Source organism: Homalodisca vitripennis, chromosome 1, assembly GCF_021130785.1.
Source record: "Homalodisca vitripennis isolate AUS2020 chromosome 1, UT_GWSS_2.1, whole genome shotgun sequence".
In the NCBI taxonomy this organism is placed as follows: domain Eukaryota; kingdom Metazoa; phylum Arthropoda; class Insecta; order Hemiptera; family Cicadellidae; genus Homalodisca; species Homalodisca vitripennis.
Window position 1 is genome coordinate 71,948,267 of NC_060207.1, and position 15,729 is coordinate 71,963,995.

The 15,729-nt window shown below is 31.8% G+C and overlaps 1 protein-coding gene across 4 annotated transcripts in view; it reads left to right on the top strand.

Moving 5' to 3' along the window:
- LOC124364367 overlaps window positions 1–15,729 on the top strand; it is a 109,108-nt gene that overhangs the window by 73,967 nt on the left and 19,412 nt on the right. For all 4 annotated transcript variants that reach the window (XM_046819799.1, XM_046819790.1, XM_046819781.1 and 1 more), the window contains exons 2-4: window positions 2,949–5,549; window positions 12,332–12,523; window positions 14,829–15,004. In XM_046819799.1, the coding sequence (XP_046675755.1) occupies window positions 3,153–5,549; window positions 12,332–12,523; window positions 14,829–15,004 (2,765 nt within the window). In that variant the 5' untranslated portion in view covers window positions 2,949–3,152. The remainder of the gene's footprint in view (window positions 1–2,948; window positions 5,550–12,331; window positions 12,524–14,828; window positions 15,005–15,729) is intronic.

A 15,729-nucleotide genomic window follows, 5' to 3' on the forward strand; every position in this document is an offset into this window, starting at 1 on the left:
TTATGTTACTGAAACTTACATAGGACACCCTGGTATTGTTGGTTAATTGTCTTTAGTCATAAAGGTGGCAATACTCAACAGGCAGATGTGAGTGAATTAAGTATGATACAAACATATTTTTATAAAACCATTGCAAATATTTTAACAGAGAGAAATCCAAGAAAGTCTATGTCGATTGTATTAGTCCTACTGAATCTAATGTCAGCATGCCAATGTTATAAACGGTCACTAGTGCTTTGCTGTTTATTCAAGACACTCGTCATTATATTCGTCTGTTTTACTTAGCTAGCAAGATGTGGTTCTACTCTTAATAGCACATATCAGTTGTGTTCTAGTATTTATAATCCACTGAATTGTGAATCTTTTCCTATTGGCAGAACACATGTGGCCATTTTATAACTAGAAAAAACAGTGTATTGTAAATGTGTAAAAAAGTTTAATAAGTAAGAATCATCATTCTTCCATACCTAAAAGTTTTAAAACAACCATTGTTGATCCTAATTAGTTATTAATTCCTTATTATTAAATTGTTTTCTTTGCCTAGTTGACAAATTATAGGCCAACGATTCCATAAGATTGTATAGTTATTTGATATGTCATAGAAGTAATTAGCGGCACATCACTCTACACAGTTAATGAATGAACTATAGAGTAATAAGTGGGTGTAGTTATAAACAATATGTGAAATGACCTGTAACTATGTCACAGTAGTAATAGGCGAGATTGTAATAGGTGGCACCTCACTCTTAAACACTCAATGAGTGGACTATAGAGTAATAAGTTGGTTTAGTTATAAACAATATGTGAAATGACCTGTAACTATGTCACACTAGTAATAGGCGAGATTGTAATAGGTGGCACCTCACTCTTAAACACTCAATGAGTGGACTATAGAGTAATAAGTTGGTTTAGTTATAAACAATATGTGAAATGACCTGTAACTATGTCACACTAGTAATAGGCGGGACTGTAATAGGTGGGACTGTAATAGGTGGCACTTCACTCTTAAACACTCAATGAGTGGACTATAGAGTAATAAGTTGGTGTAGTTATAAACAATATGTGAAATGACCTGTAACTATGTCACACTAGTAATAGGCGAGATTGTAATAGGTGGCACCTCACTCTTAAACACTCAATGAGTGGACTATAGAGTAATAAGTTGGTTTAGTTATAAACAATATGTGAAATGACCTGTAACTATGTCACACTAGTAATAGGCGAGATTGTAATAGGTGGCACCTCACTCTTAAACACTCAATGAGTGGACTATAGAGTAATAAGTTGGTTTAGTTATAAACAATATGTGAAATGACCTGTAACTATGTCACACTAGTAATAGGCGGGACTGTAATAGGTGGCACCTCACTCTTAAACACCCAATGAGTGGATTATAGAGTAATAAGTTTGTGTAGCTATAAACAATATATGAAATGACCTGTTACTATGTAACACCAGTAATAGACATAGTGGACTACAGTGGATTATCTTTTAATTTTGGATTGTGATTTGTATTTTGCTCTTAGATCAATACAAACAGCAAAATACAATCCTGTTATGCTTCATAATTATTCATAAAATGTTTCCCAGTTGATATATTAATTTATTAATTTTTGTAGCTGAGAAAATTATCCAAGTGTAACGATTTTGCATTATTTCATATAAACTAAAATTTCTTATCATTCCCACTTTTATTATGAGGGAGTCTTAAAGTTCCCGGAATTATTATTTATATCAAAGCAGGGATTCACTAAAGTACAAATTTCTTTTAATTTGGTTTATAGGACTGATGATAAAAACATCAAGCCATCTGGAAATTTATTTATTATTTCAAATAAAAAAAACTGCACAATATTTTTTACAAAAGGCTATTGTGTTTATTTATTGTATTTTATTGTACTTTGTTTAGTTTCATTCTGATGACTGATGTGTACTCAGGTGGTTGTGAATAAAACAGGGTATTAATCATCCTCTACAATTTTTTTTCAATAATCTGTCATCTATATCCATTTAACTTATGGTTCTGAATGTTTATTCTCACTTTATTTTTTGTTCAGAAGACTAGACCTACATTATCAGAACCATGTACACATAAGATACATATACAAATATTCATAATACTTTTTCAGATTATGATGAAATATAATGTCAATACTCCCATGTGAGATCCAAAGTACAGATTGATAGTTGTTGGAATGTCTATGAGTGGAGAACGTAGAGGGATGCTGATTCCAAATGTCATCTTCGATGTTCATGCCACCATAAAACAATGCTTGTGCCATTATAACCATTGTTTAAAGCAGAAGTTTATTCTTTGCATAATACTATTATGAGGACATTTAAACATAAGACAAATAACCATAACTCTTATACAGAAATGACATGTACAGGTTAATAAAGGTTATGAAAGGTAACCAGGAACTTTCATGCTGTCCTTCATACTCCATTCTTCTGTACCCTACACAATATTTTTGTTAATGCAATTCTAGAGAAAGTATCACCATATAACTATTAGTAAATTCTGTATATATTTGGCTGAGCGTTATCAAAGTCTACTATTCGGGTGCTAACAAAATGTCTCTTCTTTCTGTTGCCCCGAAGGATATCTTGAGAAAAACAAGAGTTATAAGCTGGAAATTTTTCATGAAATGCTTGCAACTCATATAGTATGTGATCTCACATACTTATACTTTGAAGTATAATAACATACATATTTTTTATATTTAGTATTGAAATTAAATTTATTAAAATTTTGACTTTATATGTAACTGTATATGTTTATGGTGCTGTATATGTACTGTTTTTCCTGTGTCTTCATTTAAGTTTCATGTGATGTGACAACACTCAGAGTTATTATTATTATTAATCCAGTAATTTTAGTATTTAATAATGAAATTTTGTGATAAGAATTTAATTAATTAAATAACTGATTTATTTGAATTTTTCAGTTTATCATCAGTGGTTCCATTATCCAGAGAAAAAGATGCTTCACATAAGTCAAAGTATAAACAAGGTTATATCAGTTGGATTATATAGTGGTATTTTAATTCATAAATGAACCAAGAATTTAAATATCATTTAGAAACGGATATTTAGTACACCAATATTGATCATGTTGATTGTAAATATTGTTGAGCAAGTCTTTAAAAATAATGTATGATAAATGCAAACCAAGTGACTCTGCATGTTCTCTAAGAAGAAGTAAATTTGAAGAGTGTGATCAAACTGAAATCACCTTGAGAAAAGTAGCCAATGTAATAACAAGCCCATGCCAATTAAAGATTTATGATAGTATATTTTTAGTAACTGATTCAGAGAGAGAAGAAGATAGAAAGAAAAAAAAGAAAAAGAAGAAAAAAAAGAAAAATATAAGTAAAATAAAAACGTTTACTGCTTCAAATGAAACCACTTATAAAACTAAAAGTGAAATGGATAATATTACTAAAATAAGTAATAGTAGTTATAGTTATAATAGCCCATTAAAATGTTTAACTCCTACTTTAGTGCAAATGAGTTCTGAACACTCACTTTATAATGACAAAAATGAACGCAAGAATAAGAGAAAATTCCGTGACAGTAATCCAAAACCTCTCAAGAAACGTAAACAAGAAGAACTGAACACTGCAGTAGTACAAAAAGAACAATCAATACATTATAATGACAGACTGGTGGTAGAGAAGTCTTTTTGTGATGAGCAAACTGTGGACTATGATGAAACTGATATTGAGGATAATCAGCTATCTGGTCAGCTCAACTTCAATGGTAGAAAAGAAAAATGTATTAAAACTTACAGGGATGTTGAAAACCAATGTTGTGCTGACTATGTTGAAGGAGAAAGTGCTGAAGCAGTTACTAAACAAAGTAATAATATCTTAAATGATGAAGAAAGCTCACTGAAACATATAAATAAATGTTTATCTGAAAATGTTTTAACAGACTGTGATGCCACCTCTGAGGTAGCTGTTAGAAATGATGGTGAGTATATTTACGAAGATAGTTACAATCAAAATTCCCTTTTACCATCATCTGATAGCAGAAATGATGTAGAAACAACAGTAAATGTAGTGAAAAAGAATATTATTGATAGCACTGTAGGTGATAACATTAATTTTGATAAGTCGCCCAGTAGGATTAGTAGGAAAGGAAGTAGAGATGAAATAACTAACAATAAGAAAGGATCGATACAATCTATTACTTCAATTGACTTGGTCAATATTAGTAACAAAACAGGAGACTGTTTAAAAACTCACAAAAAACATAAAGAAGAAAAACTTAACACAACTGGAGTACAAGAAGAACAATCAATACAGTATAATGACAAAGTGGTGGAAGATGAGGTTGTTAATGATGAGCAAATTGTGGATGATGATGAAACTGATATTGAGAATAATATTTGTCTTATCAGTGGTGATCAGTTATCTGTTCAACCCAATTCCAGTGGTCCAATAGAAGAACTTATGGAAATTCACAAGGGTGTTGAAAATCAACCTTATATAGACAATGTTGAAGAAAAAAGTGTTGACTCATTTACTAGACAAGCTAATAAAGTATTTTGTAATGAAGAAAACTCATCGAAACATACAAATAAATGTATATCTGAAGACAAGTTATCAGTCCAAGATGCCACCTCTGAGCCTACTGTTGAAAATAATGATGAACCAATTGAAGAAAATAGTTACAATTTGGATATAGACAATCAAAATTCTCTTCTACAAACAACAACCAGTAGAAATAATATAGACACAACAATGAATGTAAAGACCAAAATTACTACTGATAATAATACTTTAGGTAGTGAAAGTAATTTTGATGAGTTGCCTGAAAAGATTAGTAGTAAAGTGAATCAAACAAAAATATCTAGGAGTAAAAAAAGAACAACAAAATCTACTACATCTGTTGACTATACTAATATCAATTACGAAGCAAGTGACTGTTTGCAAAATGCAAATAGTGTAGAAATTTATGAAAATAATGTTAATTGTGAATCAAAGTTTCTCAATCAATTAGATTCTTCATTGACTTCTGACGATGCACCAAATATAAAAAATAAAAAACTTTCTAAAAAAGGAAAGAGGTCTTGTTCACCTATCATAGAGGGTCAATTCAAAAAAGCCGAATTCAAATTGAATAAAAGAAAAGTTGGATCAAAATCTGAGAAACAATTAAGGAATATCTGTAAAAGTAAAGATCATAACTACTGTAATTCATCCAGATCAGAAAATGAAGATGAATCAATAGAATCTGCATATTTATCACAATCTTCTTTAGATACTGAAAATGGAAAAGATTATCAATCCAGCAAGCTTAATAGAAATGTTAGAAATCAGTTTAAAATTTGGAACTCTACACCAAGAGTACCAGAAACATCTCAGCAAAGATCAAAAGCAAAGATCAATTCAGGTGAAAGTTCAAATAATAGAAAATATGTAGATAGAACTATCAACAGTTCAAGTAGCCACATTCATGAACAATCTACATCACAATCTGTGTTGGAAGAGACAATGGAGAATATCCAATTGCATGTGATAAACTCTGAGGAAGAGCTCCAGGTATGTTTAATTGTAAAATAAGTTGTGGATGTTTAATGTGCTTGTTGTTTTTTAAAATTAGTCTTGGTTTTAATACATGTAGTTTATTAACCTTGGAACTGGCAATCAACATTATAATATCAATATGAATCGATATGGGAGTGGTAATCGACATATTCTCTGACTTGCACCCATTTTGACAGTTCATATAGTACATAAGCCAACAATACCACCTCTATTTATACACCATTTCAAACAGAAGAAATTGTTAAATTTGTTTCACTGTTTTGGCAACAGTGATATAACAGTGACGCAGCTGTAATAAACTTGCTAGAACGATTTTCTTCATCTAGTCATTTTGAAGCAGGTATCTCTCTGTTTTGGTCCTTAGATTTAGTCAAAAAAGGTATTTATTACGTGAGATAGTGTTAATTTTATATAAACTAGTTTATTATAGATCTTTTTAAATCAATTTGTAGTGTTTTTGTTAGTAATTTCCTGGTTTTACATGTAATATGTTGTAATTAGTAAGCCTAGGTTAGTCTAGGTTGTTTTGCTGCACACTGGGTGCAATAATATTAATTATATAATTATACACACACACACACACACACACACACACACACACATGCATATCATGGGTGTGGTTTATTATGTTGGTTTATAGCTTGTTTTAGGCTACCATTTCAATAATGTCTCAACATTTTACTGATTTTTGACATTGAAGAACTTGTTCACCTGTCAGACTCAGAAACCCTAGACTTTGACAGTGACAAAGGGTTTCCCTTTACCCTTTCTGGAACCCCAAACCCTTGGTTATAAATCCTTCTGAGGAGATATATCATCCCTACGGCACAGGTGTAAACAGCCATTGTATCCTGTGCGTGGTCCCCCAAGAAAATATATACATATAAAGTTTTTGAAAAACTACTTATTCTAAGTCTTAACTTACTAAGTCAAAATCGTCAACTTCATGCCGTTTACATTTACTTTCAGTCTCAGGTATTTTCAGTGACATATTTGAGTCGGCCTTGTTGCCTCCAATATGAAGAAAATATATTCAAACAGAACCCTACTTTGGTCAAATAGTGTCTACTTCCAGCTCTAGTGATCTTTTTCCGGTCTTACATATCTCCTGTACCATAAGTTGAGTTTGCCTCACCAAAATATACTCGTACATACATACGCAGTTCTAAAAAGCCTACTACTGCCAAAAAAAATAACTAAGATTGGTTTTATAACGGTCTTAAAATCTACAATCAAAGCTAGACAATAAGTTTATTTTTTATATCGGCATTTCACTGCTTACCAAATACTGCATACTTAATGTTTGCTAAAATATTCATTTAAAAGAACAATTTAACTAAAATTTTATCATCTGAAAAAAAAAGGTTATATTAATAATAATTGTTACTTTTAACCTTATTCTAAAGTTTTGGGACTATAAATTGACACACTTTTTTAAAATTAGTATTAAGTTAATTAAGCATATAGTAGTTTTGTCACAATACAATGTTGATATAGAAAGGTTGATTACATTTAACAGACTCTTTCAATTAATATTTCACAACTTTAGAGACCAACATGGGATTTTTCACTAGTTTAGAGAGACTGGTGGGGCGTAGCCCGTAGGGATTTTTGAAATAATAATAGGTCTATTTATATTCATACTAGGGACGCTAAGAATATCTATGCAAAATTTCAGAACAATTGGTTGAATAGTTTGTGTGAAAATAAAACAAACAAACAAAACCAGTTTTGCATATGTAAAGTTTGTGTATATTATATAAGTAAGAAATCAAAAATTTTAAAGAAGGAATTAAGATTTTACTTAAGATATTGTATTTATGCTTTTAACGCCAACTTTGTAGTCCTTTTGTGCACTCATGCTCAGAATCAAGACAGGTAGACGGTCGCAGGGGCCTGGGCATAGGGCTGCAGCCTCAGAAGGATTCTGTGTGTGCATGTGCATGAGTGTCTTAACATTCCTCCACCGTTAAACAGTTCTATACTGCACAATTCTACTACACTCCGCTACTCGCCAGTCACTAATCACGCATTTGTAGTGTTAGCCGCTAGGTGGCACATACGTTGTGGGATTTCAAACGGAAGCAACTTATAGCATTGAAAAGTTTATCTTCTCAGGATTCATAATCAAGGCCCAAACTAAGCCAATATTTCAACAAAAGTTCAAAATTAGTATTTATTTATTGTAAAACTAATGTAATCAGTGAAATATTTCCATATAAAAATTTACTATTCTAATTTTTGAAAATGATTTTTGATTTGTTATAAATTTAAGTATATCCTACTTTTCAAAAATAAAAAAGTTAGAAATTAAGTTAGTTATTAATTTATTTATTGTTTTTAGTGCGTATAAATCTGTACATTTTTGTATATTTTGGAAACATTTAGTGTAAAAAATTACATTTATTTATAAATTAAAGAAAATAATCATACCCATAGTAACAAATTTAGCCTTTTTTTACTATTTGTAGTTTTACTATATATTTAATTTTTCTTTAAGAGAACCTATTACATATTTTCTGAAACTAGATAAAATGAAGAATAAATTGGATATCTCAGATTCTAATAGTATCATATTACATAATTTACCAGGTGCAGTCTCACCACTTTTCAAAAACCATCTAGTGTGGTCATATAAAAAAATGGTTTATGCACAATGTTTTTATACTACAATTATCTCCACATTCTCCTGAAAAAGTAATGTATTACATATATATGATTACAGTATAAATGTCTTTTTTCAAAAGTTTTAAAGTACTGGTACAGAACACTAAAATATAGTTTGCCATATGAGAATAAAATGACTGCTAGTTCCAGGATTATGAATCATTATTACATAATAATAATAATAAAAAATATTTTATTCCATAAGACATTTTGACAAGAAATGTATTGGAATCGTCAAATTTAGAGAGTTAAAATTTTCCATACACTTCCACAAGTCTTTTTCATATATACATTGTTTTTGCCATCACACTCTCTCACCCATTTAAATTATCCCACTCTAGTCCCTAGTCAATCTGCCAATCGAGGGTCTCCCAATTGAACATTGATGCAGTTAATTAGTTATTAGCAAATATTTAGAAATATTTTTATTTATTTATTTAGATACATGCTTTAAAATAAGTACAGTTATTATAATCTAAAACAACTAAATTTGCAATGTAAATAAGGTATTAAAAATTAAAGTCTAGATTACAATAAAACTAAAATTAAGATATTTAATAACTTGCACATAAAATCAATATTATATAATATACCAAACTGTCACATTACCTTAATAAGAACACAAAACGCACAACAAAAATATTTGTTTAATACTACAAAAATAGACATGAATTTGAAATATTTATTAAAGATTAATTGTTATTAAAAACTAGTATATATTATTGAAATTGCATATACCAAGTTCGAAGTATGCTGGGTCATTACAATCAACATTACATCTCTGGATAGTAATGATTGTTTATGCTTTAGTAAGAATAATATAATTGGGATCACTGAGCTGTGTAATATTAAAATCTCCAATTAAAATGCAATAGTCCAGGTGCCAAGTGTTAATTTGCATTGTATAAACACACAATCCAGATTTCCTTGAAATCGATAGAGGATTTTCCGCTAATAAAGAAATCAATCGTTAACTACACTAGATTTCATGGAGAGGTGAGCATAGGAGGATGTCTTTCTCCATGATACCATGATTTCTTTCTCATATAATATTTTACTTAGCTTGACATACTTAAACCGACATTTTGAAACGTAGATTAATGTTAAATCAGTGTCAGCTAATAATATATACTCTATATCTATTTGACAGATGGTAACTATGTTGTCTAGTCTATTAAGTAAACTGGAGGCACATAAGACCTGGAAGAATTAGAATTTCCCTTAACTGAATCCCTCTTAACTACAATAGCCCAATTGTCATACTCATTTAATCCATACACTTTTAATCTGTCATCACTTTTCCTAACCTTAACCCTAGGCTACAGAAGATAATTGCCACCATACGTATCTCAAAAATGACTAAATTTACAAACAAGTTTTAATTGAGGGACTTTTTAATGACAATTAAGAATTTTAAAATTTGGCCGCCATTTTTCAACATGTATCGACAAAAATATACATGATTTGATGTGCTAAAAACCATGCAAATCCTCAAATTGTTTTTAACAATTTTAAAAATCCCGCCAGTTGTAAAGTGTGATCTTTAATTAATTTTTGTTGGCAAACCAATGGAAATTTCGGGAACTGTGTCAAGTGAACAGAAATAATGTAATGACTGAAAGTTTTATCAGGAAGTGTTGCATTTAGTTTAAAAATGGAAGAACAAACATTCATGATTATGAGAAGAGTGGATGTCCGAGTGTTGTGACTGACCATCTGTTCGCTAAAGTTGACGAAAAGATTCGTGAAAACCGTTTCATAATAACTGAGCTTTCTCTATGTTTTCCCATAAGTTTCATGGACTTCGTTTGAAATTACAGTCCTGATCTTCTTGCAAGTGATTTCTTGTTCCCTAAAATGAAGACCTCGTTAGTAATACAGTGTTTTAACAACCATTAGAAATTCCAGGTACGCTCACTGAGTGGCTGAGATCATAGTTACAGGAAATGACACAGGAATTTTAAAGCTTGTCCACCGCTATGATGTGCCTGAAATTGTATTGTGAATATGTAGAAAAGTAGTATTTGAGTCCCTCTTTCACATGTGTAATAAAAGGTTTTCTTGTAGTTGGTTATTTTATGATTCCAAAACGTTCCTTACTTTTTAAATAGCCCTTGTACATATTTGGAAGCATTAACAAGAGTATTTATGTAAAATAAATGGTTTAAGCAATCAGCATTTCATCTGCAGTACTTCAAAGAAGAAGAATTATTCTTTTCAGTTGTAATATTTGCTTTCCTTTCATACATCACAAGCTTATGACACAAAGCAATAAAATATTAATCATTTTTGTCTTTTTCACAATGTAATTTCAGGGAGTAAACTACGAGGGGGTACCCAAAAAAAACCGGAATTATTTTATAAAAATTATATATTATCAAATTTTTTACAATACGACCTTATCTCCTTCAAAATAATCTCCATTACAACTAATACACTTGTCCCAACGGTATTTCCATTGATCAAAACATTTTTTTGTAGTCATCTTTAGAAATGGCTGCAAGCTCGAGCTTCGTTTTTTTCTTAACCTCTTCAACGCTGTCAAATCGTTGACCTATCAAGCCTCTTTTCATGTGTGGAAATAAAAAAAAGTCGCATGGAGCGAGGTCAGGCGAGTAAGGTGCGCGGGGCAGCGGAACCATGCCGTTTTTGGCTAAAAACTGCCTAACTGAGATGGCTGTGTGTGCCGGTGCGTTGTCGTGGTGGAAGAACCAGTCTCCAGTCTGCCACAAATCGGGTCTTTTCTGGCGAACACTGTTGCGCAATCTTCTTAAAATCTCCAAATAAAAGGTTTGGTTGACAGTCTGACCTGGAGGAACAAACTCAGAATGAACAATGCCTTTAGCATCAAAAAAGCAAATCAACATGGTTTTGATGTTTGATTTGACTTGCCGACATTTTTTTGGACGAGGTGAAGATGGCGACTTCCATTGGCTTGACTGTTGCTTTGTTTCTGGGTCATAACCATAGCACCATGACTCATCACCAGTAATTAATTACCTTTTCCAGAAAATCGGGATCATTTTCGAGATGTTCTTTCAGAAGGCGGCAAGTTTCAACTCGATGTGCCTTTTGATGGTCAGTCAGAAGTCGAGGAACAAATTTGGCAGCAACCCTTTTCAGTCCTAAATCTCCTATTAAAATTCGCTGAACCGAGCTCCAAGTTAACCCACTACTCTCTGATAGTTCCTCAATTGTCTGTCGACGGTCGGTGAGCACAAGTTCACGAATTTTCTCATCATTTTCGTCCGTTCGAGAGGTTGATGGACGTCCAGAACGAGGTTTGTCTTCAATCGACATGTCGCCATTTTTAAATCGAGCGAACCACTCGTAGACCTGAGTTTTCCCCATAGCATCATCTTTGTAAGCTGTATTCAACATTAAAATAGTTTCTGCAGCATTTTTACCAAGTAAAAAACAAAATTTCACAGCTGCACGTTGTTCACTTTAACTCTCCATGACAAAAAACGAAACAAGAACAAAACAGGGTTAGCGAAAACAGTCACTACGAACGAACAGAATGCACTAGGACAACGGAACTGGGGTCACTGAGCTCGCAATGGGTTGCGCGACACACGCCTAGCGGCAGGAATGTGTACTACACGCTACCGGCTGCCAGCAATACAATTCCGGTTTTTTTTGGGTACCCCCTCGTACTTGTATTTAAAGTTTTATTTACCACATTCATTTTTACACAAGCAAAGAGGATAAAACTTATTGATAATTATAGATTTGAATCTTCTTTTTCGATTGGTACCAAAAATATTGAGATACATTTTTTGTATTATTAGCAAGTAAGCTGAAACAAAACTTTGCTTGATGCTCCACCAGTACTAGGGTTGAAAATCTTAACATCTAAATCACATGAAGCTACTAGAGATTTATGTAGTATACATGTGCTCATAAAATATTATATCTCTCATGAAACTCATAAATAGCATATGTAACTTTGTAAATAACCACTTTCTGTTCAGAGACAACATATCAAAATCACATGATCTACCAAATATTCATGAATTACTGTAGACACTTTCTCACAACATATTATGTCTATCTAGAAACTCATACATAATTTGTTTATAATAAATAACCTCAAATTTTCTTTTCAGAGACTTAAGAAACTGAACATCAAAATCACATGGGAGCTACCAAAAATTCATGCACTAGACAATGGCTCACAACATATGTCACTCAAGAAACTCAGAACGATTTTGGGCCCTGACAGTGACCTACTCTGTGATGACAAATTTAGTAGCCAAGAAGTAAAACAAATCAAGAGAAATTGGAAAAAATTTTGCAAGGTGAGAAAGTGTTCTTCTTCTTCTTAACCAACAGCCATCCTTGGGAGGTTAGCCAGTTGATGGACCCAATTGGCACAGCATACAGACTGCATCTGCATTTGTCCCGATACGGTGTAGATGGGCTCCTAGGTAATAGTGGCCGGTGGTGGTTCTGAAAGTAGCCACTGCTACACTTTTAGGTAAGTTTGGAGTTATGGGTGAAACTATATCAATTTCCCTGTGCTGGCTTGCCTTTTACGTGTCCTTATACAGGTATTTACCGCAAGGTGAGAAAATGAATTCATTGTCTTATATGTTAGTTTGTATACTGTACCCATCAATATAATGTGTTGCTCAAGGAGTGAGAGTGCCATGGTCCACTGCCTCACTATTCCCTCCAACCACAGTACGGGCAACAAGCTCGGGCAGCCCCGTGCAACAATGTCATCCTGCTGTGTTAAAACTGCTCTATAATCTTAAATATTTACTAGAATATATTCTATGTTTGGTATATAATGTGAGCCTAATTATATCTTCTTTTGGCATGTATATCATTACAATGTTGGTATATAATGTGAGCCTAATTATATCTTCTTTTGGCATGTATATCATTACAGTTCAAACAGTTTGCAAGTTATCTATGTAAGGTTACTTTTTAATGCAATAAATGTGGCACAGTATTACTTTGATTTTTTAATAATATATATAGAAACAAGTACTTTTTAAGATGATTCACACTTTCTGAATTTTAATTTGTCTTTATACTTTACACGCAACATGGAAGGTCTATAAAAGATCCTAAGATTTTAAAATATCCATTTATCTTGGGAATCAAATTTAATAAACTTTTTATCTTGGTTTGAAGTTTAAATTGTAGTTAAATTCTAGGTAATAATAGTAAATTCAATTATTAGATTACAGATTTCACAGGTAAGAAATGAACTTAATCCAACACTCAACTAAAATTTTTAAATGTATTTACTAAGAAATATAAGGGTTATACGTACTTGTTAATATAACAAACTAAACTTAACATTGGTAAACAGAAATATTTTGTTTTAACCCTCCAGGTGCTGACATCGCGTAGCGCGATGTTAGCGTACCTGTTTCCAGTGCTGACCTCGCGGAGCGCGATGTCAGAAACGCGATCTCTTTAAACCACGCTAGTGGCTATATATTACGGAATATCACGAACTATTTTATATAGTATTAAACTAGAAGAAATGCGGAACTCGTTATACTCTATGGAGCACGTCTTTGCTCAAAGACCGGCGCTATACGACAGCTGTTTCTAAGCGTATGTTTATTTCCAAGTCATACGGTTCGGTCGTTCTGTTTATTGCTGTTCCGTCGTTGTTTGCATCATACCTTTGGTGTTGTAGTTGACTATTACTGTTTTATATTGTGTTTTATTGTAAAAATGAGTGAATTAAGTAGGTCTAGTGCAATAAGGAATGTGAAAGGTGTTACAATGTAGTACACAATGTTTCAAATATCACTGATTTTTTACGTGTTACAATTTATCGTTTTTTTGCTCTGAGTGAATTCTGTCAATATGTAAACCCATAAGATGTATATACTTTTGGGTTCATTATTAAATTACCTACAACTTGTATATCTTGGATTTTTATTTTCATAACTTTGGTGAAATGATATCTAAGCTCAAAGTGAAAAAATAAAACTTTTTTTTTTTTTTTTGTCAAGATTTACATTCAGCAATATTTTACCATGTAAAGGTAAGTCATATAAGTATTATTATCATATTCTGTGATCTTTCCTGAAAATAATGATATATAATATGTAGTATTTACATTAAGGTAACAGTATATAAAAAAAAACTTTCTAAACGCTTGCAAACATACTGAAAAATGCCCAGCACTTAAGGCAGTTCTAACCAGCACTTGGAGGGTTAACTGTTGACAAATGCTATAATCTTAACTATTGACAAAGTCTTCTCTTTTACTGAACTAAAACACATGATTTTATAAAACACATTTGCTATTAGTTGTATTATTAATAATGCATTAGTATCCTCTCCTAATTCAACATTTGATAAATGCTAACATGAGTTTTGTAATAACTAGTGACTTTTTACCCACCTGGTATATAAATATGGCATTGTCATTTGAACCACGGTCTAATTCACTGTATAAAAATGCAGTCAAAATTTGGAACTTTAAAATTTGTTTTGTACTTCTTCATAATAAGGGTACATCTTTTCATAGTGAGCAATACTAATTGTAACTAATTGGGAAAATAATTATTAAATGTTACCATTAAGTATTTTTAATAAGTAGACTATATTCTTGATTGTATTCTATTGCAGATTTATGGTTTCAAAAATCCGGAAATGTTTATGTCTTCAAAGCAACTGTACGGGTATTTTCCAATAAAGGAGAGACTAAAATTTAAACAATTCCTAGCAAGAAAATTGCCATATAGGAGACTGTATAGTGTATACCACAAGTTCATGGACATATTTGCTGTCAAGTCAAGAGGAAGGTATGATTATTACAACTGTTATTTTTTATTAATTAAGTGACTGAACCGATGTGTTGCATCGTTTCCACATCAGAGACACCTAGCTAACAGTACAGCTCTTCTGGTATACCCAGAAGCCATCCATTGTAAAACTTGATAATAGGGTGTTCTCTTTGTCTTATCAGGCGCGCAATGGTTCTGAACCATCTTTTCCATTCATTAGGTGTGGATCACAGATTAAATGTGTGATCTATTCTATGACACGGTATTCAGATTGCAGAAAGCTTGGGAATAGCATGAAAGCAGAAGATTTTGTAACCCCAAATACTTCTCTGCCATAGAAACAATTCCATATTTCAAGAGACTTTATTTATGGGATTGTTGATGTCTTGAGAACAGATTTTTTACTGTCCTTACATTTGATTAGAACCGTGATGACGCCTTGCAATTAAGTTTAAGTTAAAAGTGGAGTGTTGCAGGGACAAAAAGTTTCATATTAATTTATATTTATTTAACCATCAATATGCTATGTTATCTGTGTTGTATTATTATTGTGTAAGTTTTTTATTTAATTTTGTTTCTATACAATATTTGATGGATGTAGCGTCTGAGATTTTTTAAATCTTAAAATGATTGTATATGTTTATGTTGCTCAATGTACTTCTATCAATGTAATTTTATATAAAAAAATAAGGCTCAAAAACACAATAATAGGAACTGATGGCATATGTATATAACATATAACA